Consider the following 16,378-nt stretch of genomic DNA (forward strand, 5'->3'; position numbering starts at 1 on the left):
AAAAAAAAAAAAAAACAAAGAAAAGGAAAAAAAAAGCGGGGGGCATAGAGAAACAACTAAGAAAAATACCCCACAGTCTTCAAATATACACCTACATTGTGACAGACAACATGCTATCATTCATCCCAAGAAGATACCCAATTTAGTCTGTACTTTCCGACCCGGAACTGGCATCCATATCTTCTGGATCAGGCATGACGACGCTGTTGAGGTACGTAACCTATCAAGTGATGACATCTCCTGTCAGTAAAAGTTATCACATAAAAAGACACTCCAAGTGACCCCTGTCATCTCCAGCACAACTGGCTAAATGGTGGGTATCATTGTATCCGAGACTACACCGCTGAAGTGGCTGGCGAGGAGAAGAGGGGAACGGGGCGAAAGGGCCCGTATTCGATACAGGTGCTAGGATCCATTGGATACAGATGCGGGCAAGCAAAGAGGGAAAGCCAAACGACGGCTACACGACGATGGCGTTGGGATGGATTGGCTTACGAAAGGTTCCATGATACCAATAAGAGCTGCAATTTTGTCCTGTGCGTTGGGACTCATAAGCTCTTCATCGGCTAGAGGCCTGCCGATGGTGAAACTGCGCAAGCGGAGCAGTCGAATATTTTCATTGTCCAAGCCGTAGCCCTGGGTAAGGAAAATATTTTGTTAGCATTGTAATTGGACGACACCGATGACCCGCCGGGTTAAAGCTGATAGTGAACCATGGAAACAGATGAGACGGTGTAGAAAAGTTTTCGAGACCAAAACACGCTGTGGGACACCAGACGAATTTCCGTGCTAGGCCGAAGAACAGTAATGACGTTGAACCCAAAAGCAAACAGGAAAAGCCCCAGGGGCTTGTGTGGGAAAAGGGCGCGACCCAGACGGGTAGACCAGTCGGGATCATCCGTTCGCGCTTGCAGCGCTTGCACCCATCAACACTGGTCTCTTAGACTTGCTATCACGAAAGGCTGTTGACGCCCACAGGGCAACGAGTCCTTTAGAGAATAGTCACTGAACCAGATCATCCTGCTGAGATGATTTTCTCATTCAATTTATGATGTTTGAAGACACTGATAGTTTGGCGATGAGCAGTCCTAATCGCGATCCCACGGCCCTGGCGACCGCTAGCGCTTCGCAAAAGCTGCATCTGGGCACCTCAATCATCAACCTAAGTACCAAGTTGACTTGTTTAGCTCCATTTAGGTTCAGAAATAGGACTTCTGCTGGAGACCTGCGTCCTTTGTGATGAAAACCAACGAGCAGCAGGCGCCAATTTTAGTGACGACCCGCGACCGAGTCGCCTTCAAAACTCGAGAATGTGCGCACGTGTCTCGTAAACAAACGATTTGATGCAATCAGACCGGCATAGGCGATAGGATAAAAACAGGAAGGTCACAAGTCCTTTTGAGCTGTGGAGTAATGACTGAGAAACAAAGAGCTGCCTACCTTGGGTTTGGTCTTGAGCGCGCTTTCTTGATTTTGGTTGACAAAAGCCTCGACAGCCTTCTCTTCATCAGGTACCCCGTTGAAAAGTTCGCGGCGCATTCCTTCCTCTCCTAAGACCGCCTTCAGGCGATGCGAATTCCTGTCAATATCCTCTCGCATAAGCGCAAGTTTGTCCGCCTCTGGATGCCAGAGACCTGAACCTAAGCCCACCCGAGACATGTCATTAGCACACATACTTTCCCCGCCGATGATTCAGTTGGATATAAGATGTCGTGCAATGTCCCATTGTTCTAGGCTTAGAGCGTTCCGCCCACAACGAGATGTGCCCAACATAGAGGGAGGCCTTAATCGTGACATATGCGGCTCCAGAATATGTTGAGGTACATGCCCTCTAAAGCATGCAACATCATATCTGGAGGTAATTGGCCCATGGCTTTTTGAATACATGAAAATATTTTGAAATGCTCTCTTGGTGTTACTCACCGACAAAACAGGACTTAGGTTGACAGTGGACATAATAAGCAGCGTAAGGGCCCTTTTTGCCTGTACGGGACCTATGGAGTCATTTAATTGACTGCTTTTCTTTTAGTATTTGTTTTTCACCTACCAGGCAGCTGAGAAGTGTGTCTGCTCAAACCCGACTGTTAGCCTGGCGATACAATCCAGTACCCGTAAGGGATGGTCACTAGATGTGAAGATGCTCGAAGTTTAAACGTACTTTATAAGGAGTAGGATTTTTGCTGAACCGAATGTCCCTATGTATACGGAACACCTGGATCAACGCACATGTTAATGCAGCCATCTCATTTGGAACTCTTCATGCCAATTTAACTACTAGTACTCACCAGGTCCTTAACAGGCAACTCGGGAATTGTGCTATCCATCTCTGAAATCTTATCGGTGAGGCTTTCAACAAAGCTCTCCCAATCTTTTTTAGAGGCACGGTAGTCCGCATCGTGCGCTGTCAAAGGTGGTCATAGTTAGCTGTGATTAAAAATCCTGATTTCCTTTGCATGATATCGTGTTACCTTTGAGCCAAGCTCTTTCATTGTTCTCCGCCAAGTCCACAAGAAAAAGGAAGGTGTTGGGATGCAAGGTATGCTCTTGGTAGGGCACAGTACCTGCATCCCTTGCTTTGGGTTTCTTGATGAAGACCTCTTTTCCAGGTCCCAGGCCGGTTCTGACACCTTCCTTCCACAACTGCTTATCTTTCAATGCTTCGTTCATATCATCTTCTGGAATACTGCCCGATTTCTTTCTGGTGCCTTCTGTATCTCCCTTGTTGCTTTCTAGGCTCTTTCGTGGTCTCTCGGGCTTTCTTCTTGGATTTTTTGTTGCCTCACTAGCTGTGGGAAATGCGACTGACTCCGCATCGGAGGATGCGGAGTCGTCGTAGTTGGAGGGGGAATCCTCTGGCGAGGAGCCATTGTCGGAGTCAGTTTCTGAATCATCTGAACGCTCTTCTTGGAAGTATCTGCTTTTCTTCGAGGTGGATCTGATGGGCCTTCCAGTGGTGGTAGTGGTGATGTCGGACTTTTGTCTTTTAGGTCCTGTCTTGGAGGCAGTGGGGAGTCTGTCAGACGCGCGCCTTTTTGGTACTGGCGCTGGTGCTGCCGCCGACGCGGGAACGGCCCGAGACGATCGACGAGGCATAGCAAGAGAAAGGTTTCCAGTTTTTCCTCCGTTTGTGAGGGAAAACGTAAATTGAAGCTGTTACTTGTAGACACAATTAGTTACGCAAGATTTGAGCGGACAAACTTGTAGGAGAGATCTGGGAGGTATAGTATTTAATAAGCTCCCGCGGCAGCTTGTAAGCTTCTTGACCAAACTATGGGGTCGTTAGTGACTGATAGACTTTCAGACGGTTCAGAAGGGACCGGGAATGCGACCAGGAGGTTGGTAACTTCTGGGGCGGTTTTCGCGTGGAAAAGCGGGCAATTCTTTGCCTCCCGCAACCACTAAAGTTAGTGCGGTCGTTAAAACGTCGTCACTCTCGGAATGAAACCATCTCAGGATTTGTCGGGTTAAGAACAAAACATTCACTTGTTGTATTGTATATCTTCTGGTGCTCTTCTGGTTCTATCAAGCTTGGTTTTTGTCCAATCTTTATTTGACCCACCTTTCACCCAAAGATATTAGCCGATTAGCCTCATTCGTTTTCCAAACAGCAGTGCAGGTTTCCGTATCTTTACCTTAACGAACCTGTTTCTATCCCTTGCTCAACAACAACTCCACATAGGGAAAAAAGAAAAACAAGTTACCCATGAGTGAAGTCAAAGCAAGCGCGATACCCGAGGTGTTCGAATCTCGCAAGCGTAAAATTCTTGCAGAACTCTCTGTTCCCGACGCAGAGTACACAGACCTCTCGCCCAAGGGGTCTGTCGATGAGGGTATTCGGGACCTAATCCATGAAATTAATACTCACCCAGGCTTAGTTACCACCAGTAGCTGCGCGGGGCGTATCAGCGTGTTCCTAGAGGGGCGAAAGAAGCAGCCGAAGCCGCACGAGGAGCAAGAAAGACAGTTTGTAGCCTCGGGAGGTAAAGGTGCTGGGAAATGGCTGTATGTTTCTCACGATCCTTTGCAAGGCTATGGCGCACCATGTGGCAGCAATAGCTCTGAAAGAGACAGCCATCAAGGGAAGTCGTTGCATGAGTTGTTTGGAATGGTCCCTGGAGATGGTAAACCCCCCGGGCTGAACAAACAAGGAAAAGCCCCGCGTCTCGTGCGCTTCCATTTCGAGCCTCTGGTACGTTAGTCCAATCCTGTGTTCTTTGTCTCTTCGAAGAAGTGCGTTTGTCCCTAGTCATATTCACTTTACAGCAAAGCTTGCGTTTCTTTGTTTGCTTGAACATGAGTCTCGTTCTTTTGTTCCCTTAAGGTCAAAGCTTAGCCTCTATTGTTACTGGCCCTATACTACTAACCCGTTTGGTACTGGGATTTGAAAATGGACTGGCTCAAGCACTAGTTTGCTGTACTCGAGTACTGAGAACGCTTTCCACAGATTCTTCATATAATGACAGCAACGCTACAACATGCTCACCCCGTATTATCTGCCGCCTCAAGCTCTGGCTTCCGCGAAAGTGGGCTACAGAGTTTGCGCTGTTTGGAGGGTGATGAAGGTCCTAGTCCGATCGTCGCCGTGCGCTCTGCGGGTTTATCCCTGGAGTCAGTGATTGGGTACTGTGAAGATAGCGACGCCGACGACGTGACAGCAACCGACGAACCAGTCCTTCGCAGCCTCGTAACAGAGGAGTATCTGCAGATGTTGGTTGCAATCGCAAATGAAAGGTTCTCAATCAACACAGAACGAAAAGAAAGATTCCGAGAGAATTTGCTAGTTTTATACTCTGCAAGCCGAGGACCAAAGACGAACAAGAAAACCAAATCTCCCGGATGGGAGGATGCCCAGACACGACGAGAGAGGATGAGAGCTGAGGGGCTGATGAGACAGAAACTTCTCCAAGACCAGGCGAAAGACAATGAAGTTCGAGATACGCTGCAAGCTACTAAGGAACCGTGACTAAACGGAATCATAGAAACAGAATACCATTGAATTCGACTAATAGCGTTATTCGCATCGGACTTGGCATGGTTTCCCCGTCACCGAAGGACATTATGAATCGATAAAACCTTAGACGAACGCTGGAGAAATGACAATGCGACAGAATAAGAAAAAAAAGAAAAACAGACTGAAAAGCCATCAGCATCGAACCTCATGGTGTACGTTTAGGTCTCGTGTCATGAATATGAAAAGAACCGATTAAAACCTAGAGGAACAATGGAAAGGAGAATGAAAGTACAACCAAAACCAAGAAATGGAGAGACAAAGCATAACAAAAACGTGCTTTCTGTGCCGGCCCAAGGCTGCCCATCTATCATATTCAAGCCAGACCTGAGCAATGCGAATGTTGCTGTCTCTTCAGATGATCGATGGCACGATATCGAGTGCGGTATCTCTGAAGACAAGGATAATGCAACGCCAGACAGACAGAGTGAGTAGGAGCTGAACGCAAAAATGAGTGGATTGTTGAATTTTAGAAAAACCATGAGATTCGTAAACAAAACCGGGGGAATTAGATGATATATTGCCATAGAATGACAGATAGACCAGATAGCGACATTTGAACCCCGAAGTTCAACGTGCAGCCGAAGATTAAACACCCGAAGGTGTGAGATTACCTGGAGAGGACTTTGTGTTTCGATGGCCAAAATGGAAACCTTCCCTTGCTGTGCCTGGAGGGAATATGAGAAGCCTACGGGTCCAAGGGCTTTGATCGCTGTCATTGAATGGACGTGGAGTTTCATCCCCCGCTTCCCGCTCCGGACGATAAGATGGGCCAGTTTCGGTCACACGGCGCGATGGGGTGGCGAATATATCAAGCCTGGAGGATGTTTGGACACCTAGACCTTCTTCAGAGCTAGCAACTGAGCCATTGAGGGTGCGTCGAGTGTCATGTCTGGTTGAAGACGAGGGTTCCGCAGCTGCCAGTCTAGCCTTGACTTCATTATCCTTGGTGACCCATCCAGTGAGGACAAGATTGCCTAGTATTTGCATCTCAATTCTAACAGCTGTTTCCCAGAGGACCGTTCTACTGATATTTGCGGGCCATTCAAACCACACACGACCGTAGGGAGAGTGAAGATCATCCCTATCCTGCGGGAAAGTGTTCGTCAGGTGGGGGATCCCATGATCGGGGATCGTTCCCCTAGATATCAAGTTCGCATAATACTGGAAGAATGACAGATAAGTGTCAATTGTCATGAAAAAGGAAGAAAGTTGAATAGTCTGGTGTGGGCTCCAATAAAAATGGTCAAGATGCTTACCATGAGTGTATTCTTGTTAAAGTCGGGCAGCTGCACTAGAGTGTCAAACGGAAACCATTTGCTGATATCTGGAAACCTAGCGATCTCTGGTGCAAGGTTAGAATTTACACACAGAGTATATTTCTGACGTTCATTGAAGGCTGGACAATTAAATCCAGCATAAAGAAGATCTCTCAACAGATTTTGGTCCAGGCCCATGGTTTGAGTTCTGTCAATACGGGATGCAAGAGATATCAAGTGCCGATTCGTCAGCTCAAATAGTTGATTGCGATCATCGACCGTGTACAACCTTGTGGCGTACCATGGATACTATATACTAGGTGAGAAACACATTCTCCATTTGTTTAGTCAATGGGTCGTGACATAATACCTTGTAAAGCGTACTGATCGTCGACTCATAGGTGCGTTGAGGGCATTTGACGCTGAAAGGTGACTAGTGGGCGCTCAACATGTTAGTCCCTTTCAGACGATGTGCGCGAGCTGTTCACTTACACGGTGAGGAATTTCAGCATGGCGAATAGCCCCAACGATCTCTTCACTAGTAATGAAGCCAGAAAAGCCTGTGGAGTATGGATCAGTGTTTGGAAGTTCTCGAGGCATACCATCTTCCCAGGAGATGCACTTGGCCCTCGGAAAGAGATCTTTCATGAGCGCATCTTGGTTACTGGACTCCACGTCTACACGGCGAAGACCAAGACGGGGTGCTCGGCCAGTCTCATAGATGCTGTTAATTCGGTCAACTGTTCTCTGGGCTGCTTCCGGAGTTTCAGTTTCAACGAAACAGTCCATAGTTTTCGCGGTCGAGCGCTCCATGATAATATGGATTGGGCATCCTTTGATAAGGCGCGCTGGGCGTCCTACAAATTGCGCGATCTCATTTCTGGTAACCGAATAAGGAATCTTCACACTTATTAGTAGCATCCTTTATAGGAAGCTAAGCTCACTTACGTTTGATATCTTGACAACGCCCCAGTGTGGTGGCTGACGAGTATGCACAGAACTGCCAATAGGCATCTCTTCCCTCATAGCAACTGTGCTAAACGGTTTGTTCAGGTCTGGGACCTGCTCAAAGTTTCCCGGTTGCTCCTGAACTTCGGCTCTCATAGGTTGAGGAGCCACAGTGCCTTCAGTGGGGTAGAATGTAGGAGAAAGAAGCCCTGGAGGCCCATAATGGAACGGATGCTGGGGCACTGGGGCGGGGAGTGGACTATGTACAGCTCGTAGCTGGCTAAAAGGATGAGGATTCCGAGGGGTTGGAGTTGGGGTTTGTGCAGTGTCATAGGGATAATATCCGCCTGGGACTTCTCCCATAGGAGGAAGATGGGCGTATAAACCTCCTAGACTCGGAAACTGCCCCTGTTGATGAGGCGCCCCAGAAGGACCCGGCTGGGGTGTCTGGGGAGGTTGCATTATGGTGTCTTCACGAGCTCGATACGGACCATGATATGGGCCAGGAGAGTCGTGTCCCGTGAAGGGGTCAACTGGGCGCCTGGTAGCCATCAGAAAGGAGTTGGAAGAACAGTATGATAGTAAGGAGTGGTGAGAAAGATGATTATGATCCGTGTTAGGAGTGAAAAGCGTGAGGATCTCAACTATGACAGCGCCGAGAGCCTTGGTTGGGAGTGCACGGCAACACGTAGAATTCACTTGTGTTTCATCTGTATGTTTATCTCAGTTATTGCCGACTAATCGAATATTCGATTAGTCGTGATGAGGGGTATGGAAAATGAGATGGGGCCTGCATTGGTTCTGTATAAACTGTTAGTATGCCCTAACCAAGGGAGGCAGGAAAGGAGAAGTAGAAAATCACTTAAGACAATAGAAAAAGAGGTAAGATATGTGAACATTATGTGTCTATTCTCTAAAACTATAGACTATAGAAACAGTCATGAACTAGTAAATAAAAAAGATAACAGGCTATATACAATGGTAAATGTTTGCTTTTCCAAACAATCAAACAATGAAGCCATACAAGTCTAGTTAGGGCGAATAGAGACTGTTACTGCTTTACCAGAGTGCCGCTTGAAAATAATACTTCCTGACCATAGAAGAAGACATGTAGCAAGATAGATAAATAACCTCAGCATGCCTTCAAAAATGTGGGCTTAGGATATAAGAGAGTTGTGTAAGTACCTACCTATTGTGATTATAGTAGGAAGGTGGTTGCTTGCTAAGTTTAAGTTCGTGAATAACGGAGCATATCTGCACTATAGATATAAGATCCATAATGGTGGAACAATATTGTAATTACTTACATAGCGTAAATGACTTGCTAAAAAAACATAGTGGTCTCGAATGCTTGTTACTAGTATGGTTGTACTTCGCTTATACCAAGATCTACTGGCAAGTGTAAGTTGCGAGAAGCCCACCATACATTGAAACTCCAAATGACTTCAAGATCTAGGGAAGGGAACAAATCATTGAGCGAAGCAGAGTTAGACCCCATCACCAGCCTAGATCGCCTGTACAATACTCGCTATTGGATAAAATTGGAGGTCATGGATATATCACGAACCATAAAATGAACATTATGAGCAAGAATTTAGTCAAACTATGGGTTGTTGGTTAATTTGATAGTGTTCAGAATACAGGGAGCTTCATTAGGTGGGTTCTTACAGGTGTCAAGAAAGACTCAGCGACGAATCGCGCACGGGCATTCAACTGTGTATTGTCAATACTACTATTATACGCGGGTATACCGTGGAGAAGAGGGTACATACGAAGAGCTTCATCTCGGAAATCTCTTTATCGACTTCCTCCATAAATTGGATAATGAAATCAACTAGCTTGTGCTTGAGCATCTCTTCTACGTTTCGGTTCGTTATTAGAAACGAGATATCATAACCCTATTGACTTATTAGCATACTGTATCCAGATGCGGTAGGTACGCTAAGATGCCTGACCTTTACTGGCTTCCGTCGCAAGATGAAGAAAGATTCGGCCCGCTGCGTCAAAAACCGGGTGAACTTGTGGACCAAAACTGTATATAATTGTTAGTATCTAGCACCTATGCATAACCTGATCGTTATGACAATATCGAGTAGAAGCAAGTTTCCGGATGGAGAGTAATACTATGTTCAATCTCGTCCGCTTGTTTAATCCTAATGCTGACACGGACACTGTTCACACTAGGTTCGATGAGGACTTTCTCATTTTCGTTGCGAGAGACGGTAAGTGGGTTGAGAAGGAGTTCAGGGGAGCTTTGGGCCTCAATTTCAGGTACATTATGTCTCTCGGACGTCTGGGAAGCGAAGTTCGAAACTGCAAGCGCGGAGGTGAGAGAGGCTCGGACGCATTGGAGATATGGACGCAATGATTGAGACTTCAATTGTTAGCGATCAATTGTTAGCTTCGCATTGACCTAGCTCACCATATTGGAAGTGTGACGTATACTGGGGTCTCCGTTGTTACTCCGCTGGTAAGTCCATCAACAACTTATTTTGCGTGAGTGTAAATCAGGCCAAAACCCACAGGTCAAGGATTCTAAGGCTTTCTGATTTATGTTTATATTCAGGCCCAGGAAGCAAGCCTAGGAATAGATGTAGGTGTCAAGTGCCAGCTTCAGGAGCCACAGACGGCGGTCCCGCTAAGGCCGCGATGTTGCCTGTTTGCTTTGTTTGCATTCTCTGCCCCACGCCTCCCCGAAGCATTAACGGATGATGATGCTCTTGTTTATGCGTCACTTTCATCAAGCGAAGTCAAGGAGAGGCTTTCTGAGATTAATCTCAAAAATAAAGACAAAATGGCGTCTATACCAGGTAATAACCCTACTACCCTTCTATATGAATCTCCTCATATTTTTGAAATCTTCTAACTCATAGACCCCAGTTATCGTGAAGCACCAGGGCAAACGTCATGAGGTCGAGCTTGATCTATCCTCGAACGGTGAAACACTTAAGTACCAATTATATTCCCTCACCGGCGTGGAACCCGAACGACAGAAAATTCTGGTCAAAGGAGGACAACTTAAGGATGAGACTCCATTGTCCTCGCTCAACGCCAAACCGGGTCAGACATTCATGATGATGGGCACACCATCTGGAGGCCAAGGATTTGGGGATTTGGGTCGTCCGAAAGAAGCAGTGAAGTTCCTGGAGGACATGACGGAGGCTGAAGCTGCAAGAGCAGAGGGAGCTACCCCTGCTGGCCTTCAGAACCTTGGCAATACTTGCTACCTCAACTCTACGCTGCAGACATTGAGGAGTGTTCCCGAGCTCCAGCAGGAGCTTCTGAGATATCGTCCTTCGGCAGGTGCCGGTGGAGCATCGAACCTCTCGGATCTCAGCAGTTTTGGTCTTGGTGGCCTCGGCGCCTCAATGGACCTTACGGCTTCTTTGCGGGACCTATTCAAGCAAATGTCCGAAACGCAGGAGGGATTTCCGCCTCTTATGTTCCTTAATGCTTTGAGGAATGTGTTCCCTCAGTTCGCTCAGAGGGATCGAAATGGCCATGGTTATGCCCAGCAAGATGCTGAAGAGGCATGGTCTCAAATCGTTACCCAACTGCGGAACAAGCTGATGATCAAGGAGGGTGAAGGTGAATCTAGTAATGAAGTATCTTTTGTGGATAAATACCTTGCTGGAAGGTTTGAGTCTGTTACGGAATGTGATGAGCCAGGAGCGAAAGAGGCTGGCGAGCAACCCACCCCAAGCTCGGACGTCTTCTACAAGCTTGATTGTCACATCGGTAAAGAAACAAACCACTTGCATGATGGCATAAAAGCCGGTCTTGAAGAGAAGATTGAAAAGCGTTCCCCTACTCTAGACCGTGATGCCATTTACACAAAGCGTTCACACATCGCTCGATTGCCCAAATACTTGACTGTGCACTTCGTCCGTTTCTTTTGGAAGCGCGAAACCCAGAAGAAGGCCAAGATCATGCGTAAGGTTACATTCCCTGCCGAGCTTGATGCGGTAGACTTCTGTACAGATGAGCTCAAAAAGGAGCTTATCCCTATTCGAGACAAAGTACGGGAGATCCGAAAGGAAGAACTCGATGTTGAGCGTGCTCGCAAGCGCCAGAAGCTTGCCCATCAGCGGGATGAAGGGAAGAAAACTGAAGCGGAATCTGAGTCTTTGGAGCCAATGCAGAAGAAGAAAGCTGCCGAAGAACGCAAAGATGCATCAAAGGCTACCGAGAAGGATGGTGATTCCGCAATGACTGACGTCTTCAAGTCCGATGCAGAATATGAGGCTGAGAAGGCAGCTTCTATCCTTGCAGCAAAGAAGGAGCTTTCCGAACTTATCGACCCGAAGCTTCGCTCTGACGAGGGTACCAACAAGTCAGGCCTTTATGAGCTACGGGGAGTAATCACACATCAAGGTGCTAGCGCTGACAGTGGCCACTACACTGCATATGTCAAGAAACAAGCCCGTGGTAACAAGGAAGAGGATGGAAAGTGGTGGTGGTTCAACGATGAGAAAGTGACCGAAGTGGAGGCGGAGAAGATTGAGACTCTTTCTGGCGGTGGTATGTTCATTCAATGATTGAAAATAATATAGATCTCCTACTGACAATTATATAGGCGAGTCCCATTCTGCGTTGATTCTCCTCTACCGCGCGATTGACCTGCCCACTGCGGACTAAGGCAGCAAAGGCTTTGGTTTCATGAAATAACAGGCTGAATAATGATAATAACATTACGTGCATATGTGGAACACGAGTGATGTCTGTATCAGTGGGGGAAACAGTTTGACTTTTTATTCGTGTTGTATCTTTGTTGTGGCACCCAGCTTGATTCTGTTCGTCGGATTTTACCAAAGGAAGATTCTCTGAGTCAGGGACCTCCAAGCGAGCTAGGTTGGATAGACTCAAATGGTTAGAATAAAGAAAACATCTAGAGCCAGCTGCTCAAGATCCATAAAGATATCGTACTCCCCTTAGTATCACGTGACCCCAAACTAGATGCCTCGGCATATGAACCATTAGCTCGTACTAGCTAATTCAAGTTTCGTGACCACCCGCAAGATTGCGATGTGAACACCATGATTGGCACTCGCAGAGCCCTACAGTCCCGGTTACGCAGCCTAGGATCTCAGTCTCAGCTGATATTGCGACTCAATCCTCAGATCTCAAGAAGCACCAGCACTATAACCCATCAATCTACACCTGAAAGATCGAAGTGGCCGCGACGACTGATCTATGCCGGAATCTTTGGTGGCCTCGGGGTCGCGGCAGGGAAATGGATGGATAATAAGGTTTCTGCACCGGCAGCACCCGAAACGACAGAAGATGTCCTAAAACTGGAGGAGATTCGTCGAGTATACGAGACTGGGCTGCCTATCGTGCAGGAGCTCCGAAACAATCCGGACTATGTGGAAGCGGACGTGTATGGGAACTATTCTGAGGAGGACAAGAAGCAGAGGTTTACATCTGGTCCATTGAAAGGGAGCCGGGGATTAGCGCTACAGGTTCGTCTCTTCTCTAGGCTCTTACTGTGCGACATGCTGCGAACCTGCCGCCGTAAAGAGAGCTTAGGGCAGTGTAACTGTCATACAGAGCTTCTCAACTATTCAACTTGCATTGGAGCAATTGAATCTTAGTGATAACATTTAGCTGATTCATCATACAGAAAGTCTTTTGGAACGACAAGGAGCGGAAGGCCGTTAGCGTTGTCTATCTCGGGAATGGCCTCGAAGGATGGCCGACTGTTGTCCACGGCGGAGCGCTTGCCACTGTAATTGATGAGAATCTAGGCCGTGTCGCAATTCGCCATTTTCCAGAGCGTACAGGAGTTACGGCAAACCTTGAGATTAAATACCGCGCTCCGGTCTATTCGGGCAATTTCTATACCTTCCATTCTACCATCGAACGAGAACGTACCACGGATAGCAAGGCTTACGTGACGGGAGAAGTACGCGACCCGGTTGGAAGAATTTGTGTTCAAGCATCTGCCCTTTTCGTTGTTCCTAAGAAGTATAAACTTGAGAAGATTGGGGAGCGCTACTGAGATGCAAGAGCCCGATATTCCTATCTGTCAACGGACCTTTATTTGACTCGACGCCTTAGATACTGATGCCTTACTAATGCCTTACTCTGGGGGGCAATATCTGGATGCTGGAGTCAATTACCGAGGGATTAGACAATTTGGTAGGGCTTTGCCCAGAGGAGCCCTTTTTGAGCGATTCTCCCAATTTGCGGTATTCCTTGTATGCTTGTGTATATACGGTAATTTTGTAGAGAGAGAGGTCCACAAGATCATAAAGACCCCTCCAATAGAGTGAATCTATTCTTACGTGAAAAATTCAAATTGTGCTGTCTCTTGACCCAAACCATTTCTTGTCTAGACCATCGATCATGGAAACCTTCTCCACGCTTCCCCCGCATTTTCCCCGGAATCCACCTTAGATATGGTTCGGTAATAGCGCATTGACAACTTCAGAAACCTGCAAAACGCCTCGGCTGCGTCTCGGTTTGGAAATATCACCGGTTTCTAGGCTCTTTTTGTCTACGTCTCCGATTGGTGCCGGCCTTCATTCGCCACCACTTTCGATTATTACTATTCGTACGAGGCAGCAATACTTAAGCATCGCCGATCCATGCTTATTGTGGAATTCATTGTGTACCCATAATCTGGAGAATATAAGATGCAGGCATGAGCTTGGGGAAAGCTTGTTATACTTAACCTACTCTACATTTGCTTGACTTACGATTGCCTTGACCCCAAACGTGAAGCATACAATTAATGACCTTATGTGTCTACTACTGCAAAGTTGCGCGGATTGAATTTCTAACTCGAATCTTTCCCTCTTTCCCCCTCTTGGAATAGGAGAACAGCGGCAGTCATGGAGCTCACCGATAACTCCACTCAATCGCAAGCGGATGAAAAGACCGTCGGACATATGGACAATAGCCATGACAAACAGGGCTATAGTCACCAAGAAGATGTTGGATCGGGTGACTATGCGGACGAATCGGGGGAGCAAGTGTCTGAGCCTCCTGTAAGCTCTATTATAACGTCTCTATAGCGTTTTCCAACCTTTCATCAAGAATGTCGAGAAATGACTATTTTACTTTCAATGCCAGATGACTTTCCGTCGGTTTATGGGCTTTACAGCTATGGCCTTCTTATGGACCGGCAGTCAGATTCCTGTCTATCTGTTTGGTGAGTTCTAATCAAAACTACGTCTCACTTCTTTTACACTAATTGATGTACAGGAGGAATTCCACCCTACATCTATAGAGATATAGGCGGATCAGATCGATGGGTTTGGTTTGTGCGTCCTGTGCCTTCCCATATTCAACAAAACAGTTGAGCTTACAATCCTTTGATATTGTGCAGGTTTTAGCAAACCTCCTCGCTCTTGCTGGTGTCTGTCCATTTGTTGGATCCCTTTCCGATCTGATAGGTCGTCGCTCTGTTGCCCTAATTGGAGTTTCGCTCATTTGTATTGGGATGATTGTGAGCAGTACCGCACACACGATGAATACATTCATCAGTAAGACCCCGGCTTACCAGGATGGCCTCCTTTCTGGCTAACCACTACTAGGTGGAATGGCCATCGCAGGTGCAGGTGCGGGTGTCAACGAGTTGACCGCATTAGCTGCAACATCTGAGATGGCGCCTACCAGACAGCGAGGCAAATATGTCGCCGTCTTAATCTTCACTATAGTGCCGTTCTGCCCATCTGTATTATGGGCTCAGCTTATAGCAGCCCATAGCGGTTGGCGATATGTCGGGGCATTCTGCGGTGCCTGGAATGGTTTCGGTTTGTTGATCACGGCGCTATTTTACTATCCGCCACCAAGGATTAATTCAGAGGGATTATCCCCCAGAGAGGTCATGAGTCGGGTTGACTATGTCGGTGGCTTCCTCAGCATTGTGGGACTTATATTGTTCATGGCCGGAATGCAATGGGGCGGTTATCAGGTATCACAATCTTATCACTCCAATGTTGCTTGATCTCAGAGCTTACCTATGCTACAGTACGCTTGGTCATCAGCGCATGTCCTCGTGCCACTCATCCTCGGATTCGCTCTCCTAGTCATTTTTGGTGTTTGGGAAGTCTACGGCGCAAAGTACCCTATCTTCCCCAGTCGCCTGAAGCAAGAACCTCGTACCCTGGGTCTAACCCTAGTTATCACCTTCATCTCTGGTGCAAACTTTTTCTCCGTGATCATGTTCTGGCCCACCCAGTCGTTCAATGTATACGGACATGATCCAGTCGACGTTGGCGTCAGAAGCTTACCCATCGGATTTGGCATCATGGGTGGTGCCTGCATCACACTGTGGCTATTGAGTCTGCTACGAGGCCACAATAAAGAACTATTAATCATCAGCAGTATCCTCATGACCGCTGGTTCGTATACCCCCAACACCTACCATCTTATCACATAACACCTAACTAACAGTTTTCAGGCTGCGGCGCAATCTCAATTGCCCGTCCCGACAACTTGTACCAACTATGGGGTCTACTCACTCTCGCCGGTCTAGGTATCGGCGGAATCGTAGTTCCAGCCTCCATCATGACAACCATCATCTGTCCAGATGTAAGTATTTTGTCAACTTACAATACTTGAAGAATAAATCTGAAGGGGAAAGCCTAACACCCCCAATAGGACCTAATCGCAACCATCTCCGCCCTTACCCTCTCCATCCGCGTAGTGGGCGGTAGCATCGGCTACACGATCTACTACAACGTCTTCATATCTAAATTCGTTCCAAATGCCAAACACTACATCGGCGGCGTCATGCTCACAAAGCTCAATATCACGAATACTACCTACATTGCCGAAGCAATCGAACTCACCGGTGCCTCGCTATTAGACGGTCTGCGCGAGATTCCTGGAATCGCAGGGAATGACACTGCGTATCAGGCTGTTGTTGTGGCAGGCCAGATGGCCTATTCGGAGAGCTATAAGTGGGTATATTATGCTAGCATTGCGTTTGGTGGTGTTTCGATTCTGGCGGCGTGTTTCTTGGGAAATATTGGGGATTATATGGATGATCATGTGGCTGTTGTTATTTAGTGGGATAGGGATGGATGGTTTGACTTTTTCCCTAGGAACTTGCTTATTGGAAGGATTGGATGGCCATGTTTAGGATTACACAGAAATAGGTAGGGTCATTTGACAATGGATATGAGTGGTAATTTAATCAGGTTTAGATAAG

At 47.1% G+C, this 16,378-nt stretch overlaps 8 protein-coding genes across 8 annotated transcripts; 5 read left to right on the top strand and 3 right to left on the bottom strand.

The window, feature by feature from the left end:
• Window positions 1-19: 19 nt before the first annotated feature.
• BDV27DRAFT_132476 (uncharacterized protein) lies at window positions 20-822 on the top strand. Its single transcript, XM_032067892.1, has 2 exons — window positions 20-220; window positions 496-822. Exons 1-2 carry the CDS (start codon window positions 195-197, stop codon window positions 632-634), a joined length of 165 nt encoding a protein of 54 aa, XP_031924834.1. The 5' UTR covers window positions 20-194; the 3' UTR covers window positions 635-822.
• Window positions 823-847: 25 nt separating this feature from the next.
• On the bottom strand, window positions 848-3,093 carry BDV27DRAFT_166691 (DUF2461 domain-containing protein; the record flags this gene model as incomplete). Its single annotated transcript, XM_032074256.1, has 6 exons — window positions 848-1,640; window positions 1,924-1,994; window positions 2,048-2,067; window positions 2,159-2,212; window positions 2,286-2,401; window positions 2,469-3,093. The coding sequence occupies 6 exons, from the start codon at window positions 3,091-3,093 to the stop codon at window positions 1,387-1,389; spliced, it is 1,140 nt and encodes a 379-aa protein (XP_031924835.1). The 3' UTR covers window positions 848-1,386.
• Window positions 3,094-3,398: 305 nt separating this feature from the next.
• Window positions 3,399-4,968, top strand: BDV27DRAFT_25220 (tRNA wybutosine-synthesizing 3 family protein). The gene is made up of 2 exons (XM_032076130.1): window positions 3,399-4,189; window positions 4,445-4,968. Exons 1-2 carry the CDS (start codon window positions 3,704-3,706, stop codon window positions 4,961-4,963), a joined length of 1,005 nt encoding a protein of 334 aa, XP_031924836.1. The 5' UTR covers window positions 3,399-3,703; the 3' UTR covers window positions 4,964-4,968.
• Window positions 4,969-5,596: 628 nt separating this feature from the next.
• BDV27DRAFT_147550 (uncharacterized protein) lies at window positions 5,597-7,677 on the bottom strand (the record flags this gene model as incomplete). Its single annotated transcript, XM_032070762.1, has 4 exons — window positions 5,597-6,172; window positions 6,268-6,576; window positions 6,760-7,167; window positions 7,216-7,677. The coding sequence occupies 4 exons, from the start codon at window positions 7,675-7,677 to the stop codon at window positions 5,597-5,599; spliced, it is 1,755 nt and encodes a 584-aa protein (XP_031924837.1).
• Window positions 7,678-8,724: 1,047 nt separating this feature from the next.
• Window positions 8,725-9,813, bottom strand: BDV27DRAFT_25264 (actin-related protein 2/3 complex subunit 4 family protein). Its single transcript, XM_032076131.1, has 7 exons — window positions 9,739-9,813; window positions 9,638-9,682; window positions 9,340-9,589; window positions 9,171-9,247; window positions 8,988-9,113; window positions 8,884-8,928; window positions 8,725-8,818 (listed from the first exon to the last, which is right to left on the bottom strand). The coding sequence occupies exons 2-7, from the start codon at window positions 9,638-9,640 to the stop codon at window positions 8,810-8,812; spliced, it is 510 nt and encodes a 169-aa protein (XP_031924838.1). The 5' UTR covers window positions 9,641-9,682; window positions 9,739-9,813; the 3' UTR covers window positions 8,725-8,809.
• A 146-nt stretch (window positions 9,814-9,959) lies between these two features.
• BDV27DRAFT_132489 (ubiquitin-specific protease UBP6) lies at window positions 9,960-12,108 on the top strand. Its single transcript, XM_032067893.1, has 3 exons — window positions 9,960-10,025; window positions 10,096-11,736; window positions 11,792-12,108. The coding sequence occupies exons 1-3, from the start codon at window positions 10,010-10,012 to the stop codon at window positions 11,851-11,853; spliced, it is 1,719 nt and encodes a 572-aa protein (XP_031924839.1). The 5' UTR covers window positions 9,960-10,009; the 3' UTR covers window positions 11,854-12,108.
• Window positions 12,109-12,243: 135 nt separating this feature from the next.
• BDV27DRAFT_132491 (PaaI family thioesterase) lies at window positions 12,244-13,510 on the top strand. The gene is made up of 2 exons (XM_032067894.1): window positions 12,244-12,677; window positions 12,839-13,510. The coding sequence occupies exons 1-2, from the start codon at window positions 12,252-12,254 to the stop codon at window positions 13,214-13,216; spliced, it is 804 nt and encodes a 267-aa protein (XP_031924840.1). The 5' UTR covers window positions 12,244-12,251; the 3' UTR covers window positions 13,217-13,510.
• A 541-nt stretch (window positions 13,511-14,051) lies between these two features.
• On the top strand, window positions 14,052-16,236 carry BDV27DRAFT_166693 (putative MFS drug efflux pump; the record flags this gene model as incomplete). The annotated part of the gene is made up of 9 exons (XM_032074257.1): window positions 14,052-14,207; window positions 14,293-14,371; window positions 14,425-14,483; window positions 14,549-14,705; window positions 14,757-14,846; window positions 14,880-15,136; window positions 15,194-15,566; window positions 15,626-15,756; window positions 15,826-16,236. 9 exons carry the CDS (start codon window positions 14,052-14,054, stop codon window positions 16,234-16,236), a joined length of 1,713 nt encoding a protein of 570 aa, XP_031924841.1.
• Window positions 16,237-16,378: the final 142 nt, after the last annotated feature.

The sequence above is a fragment of the Aspergillus caelatus genome, assembly GCF_009193585.1.
Source record: "Aspergillus caelatus strain CBS 763.97 unplaced genomic scaffold BDV27scaffold_162, whole genome shotgun sequence".
In the NCBI taxonomy this organism is placed as follows: domain Eukaryota; kingdom Fungi; phylum Ascomycota; class Eurotiomycetes; order Eurotiales; family Aspergillaceae; genus Aspergillus; species Aspergillus caelatus.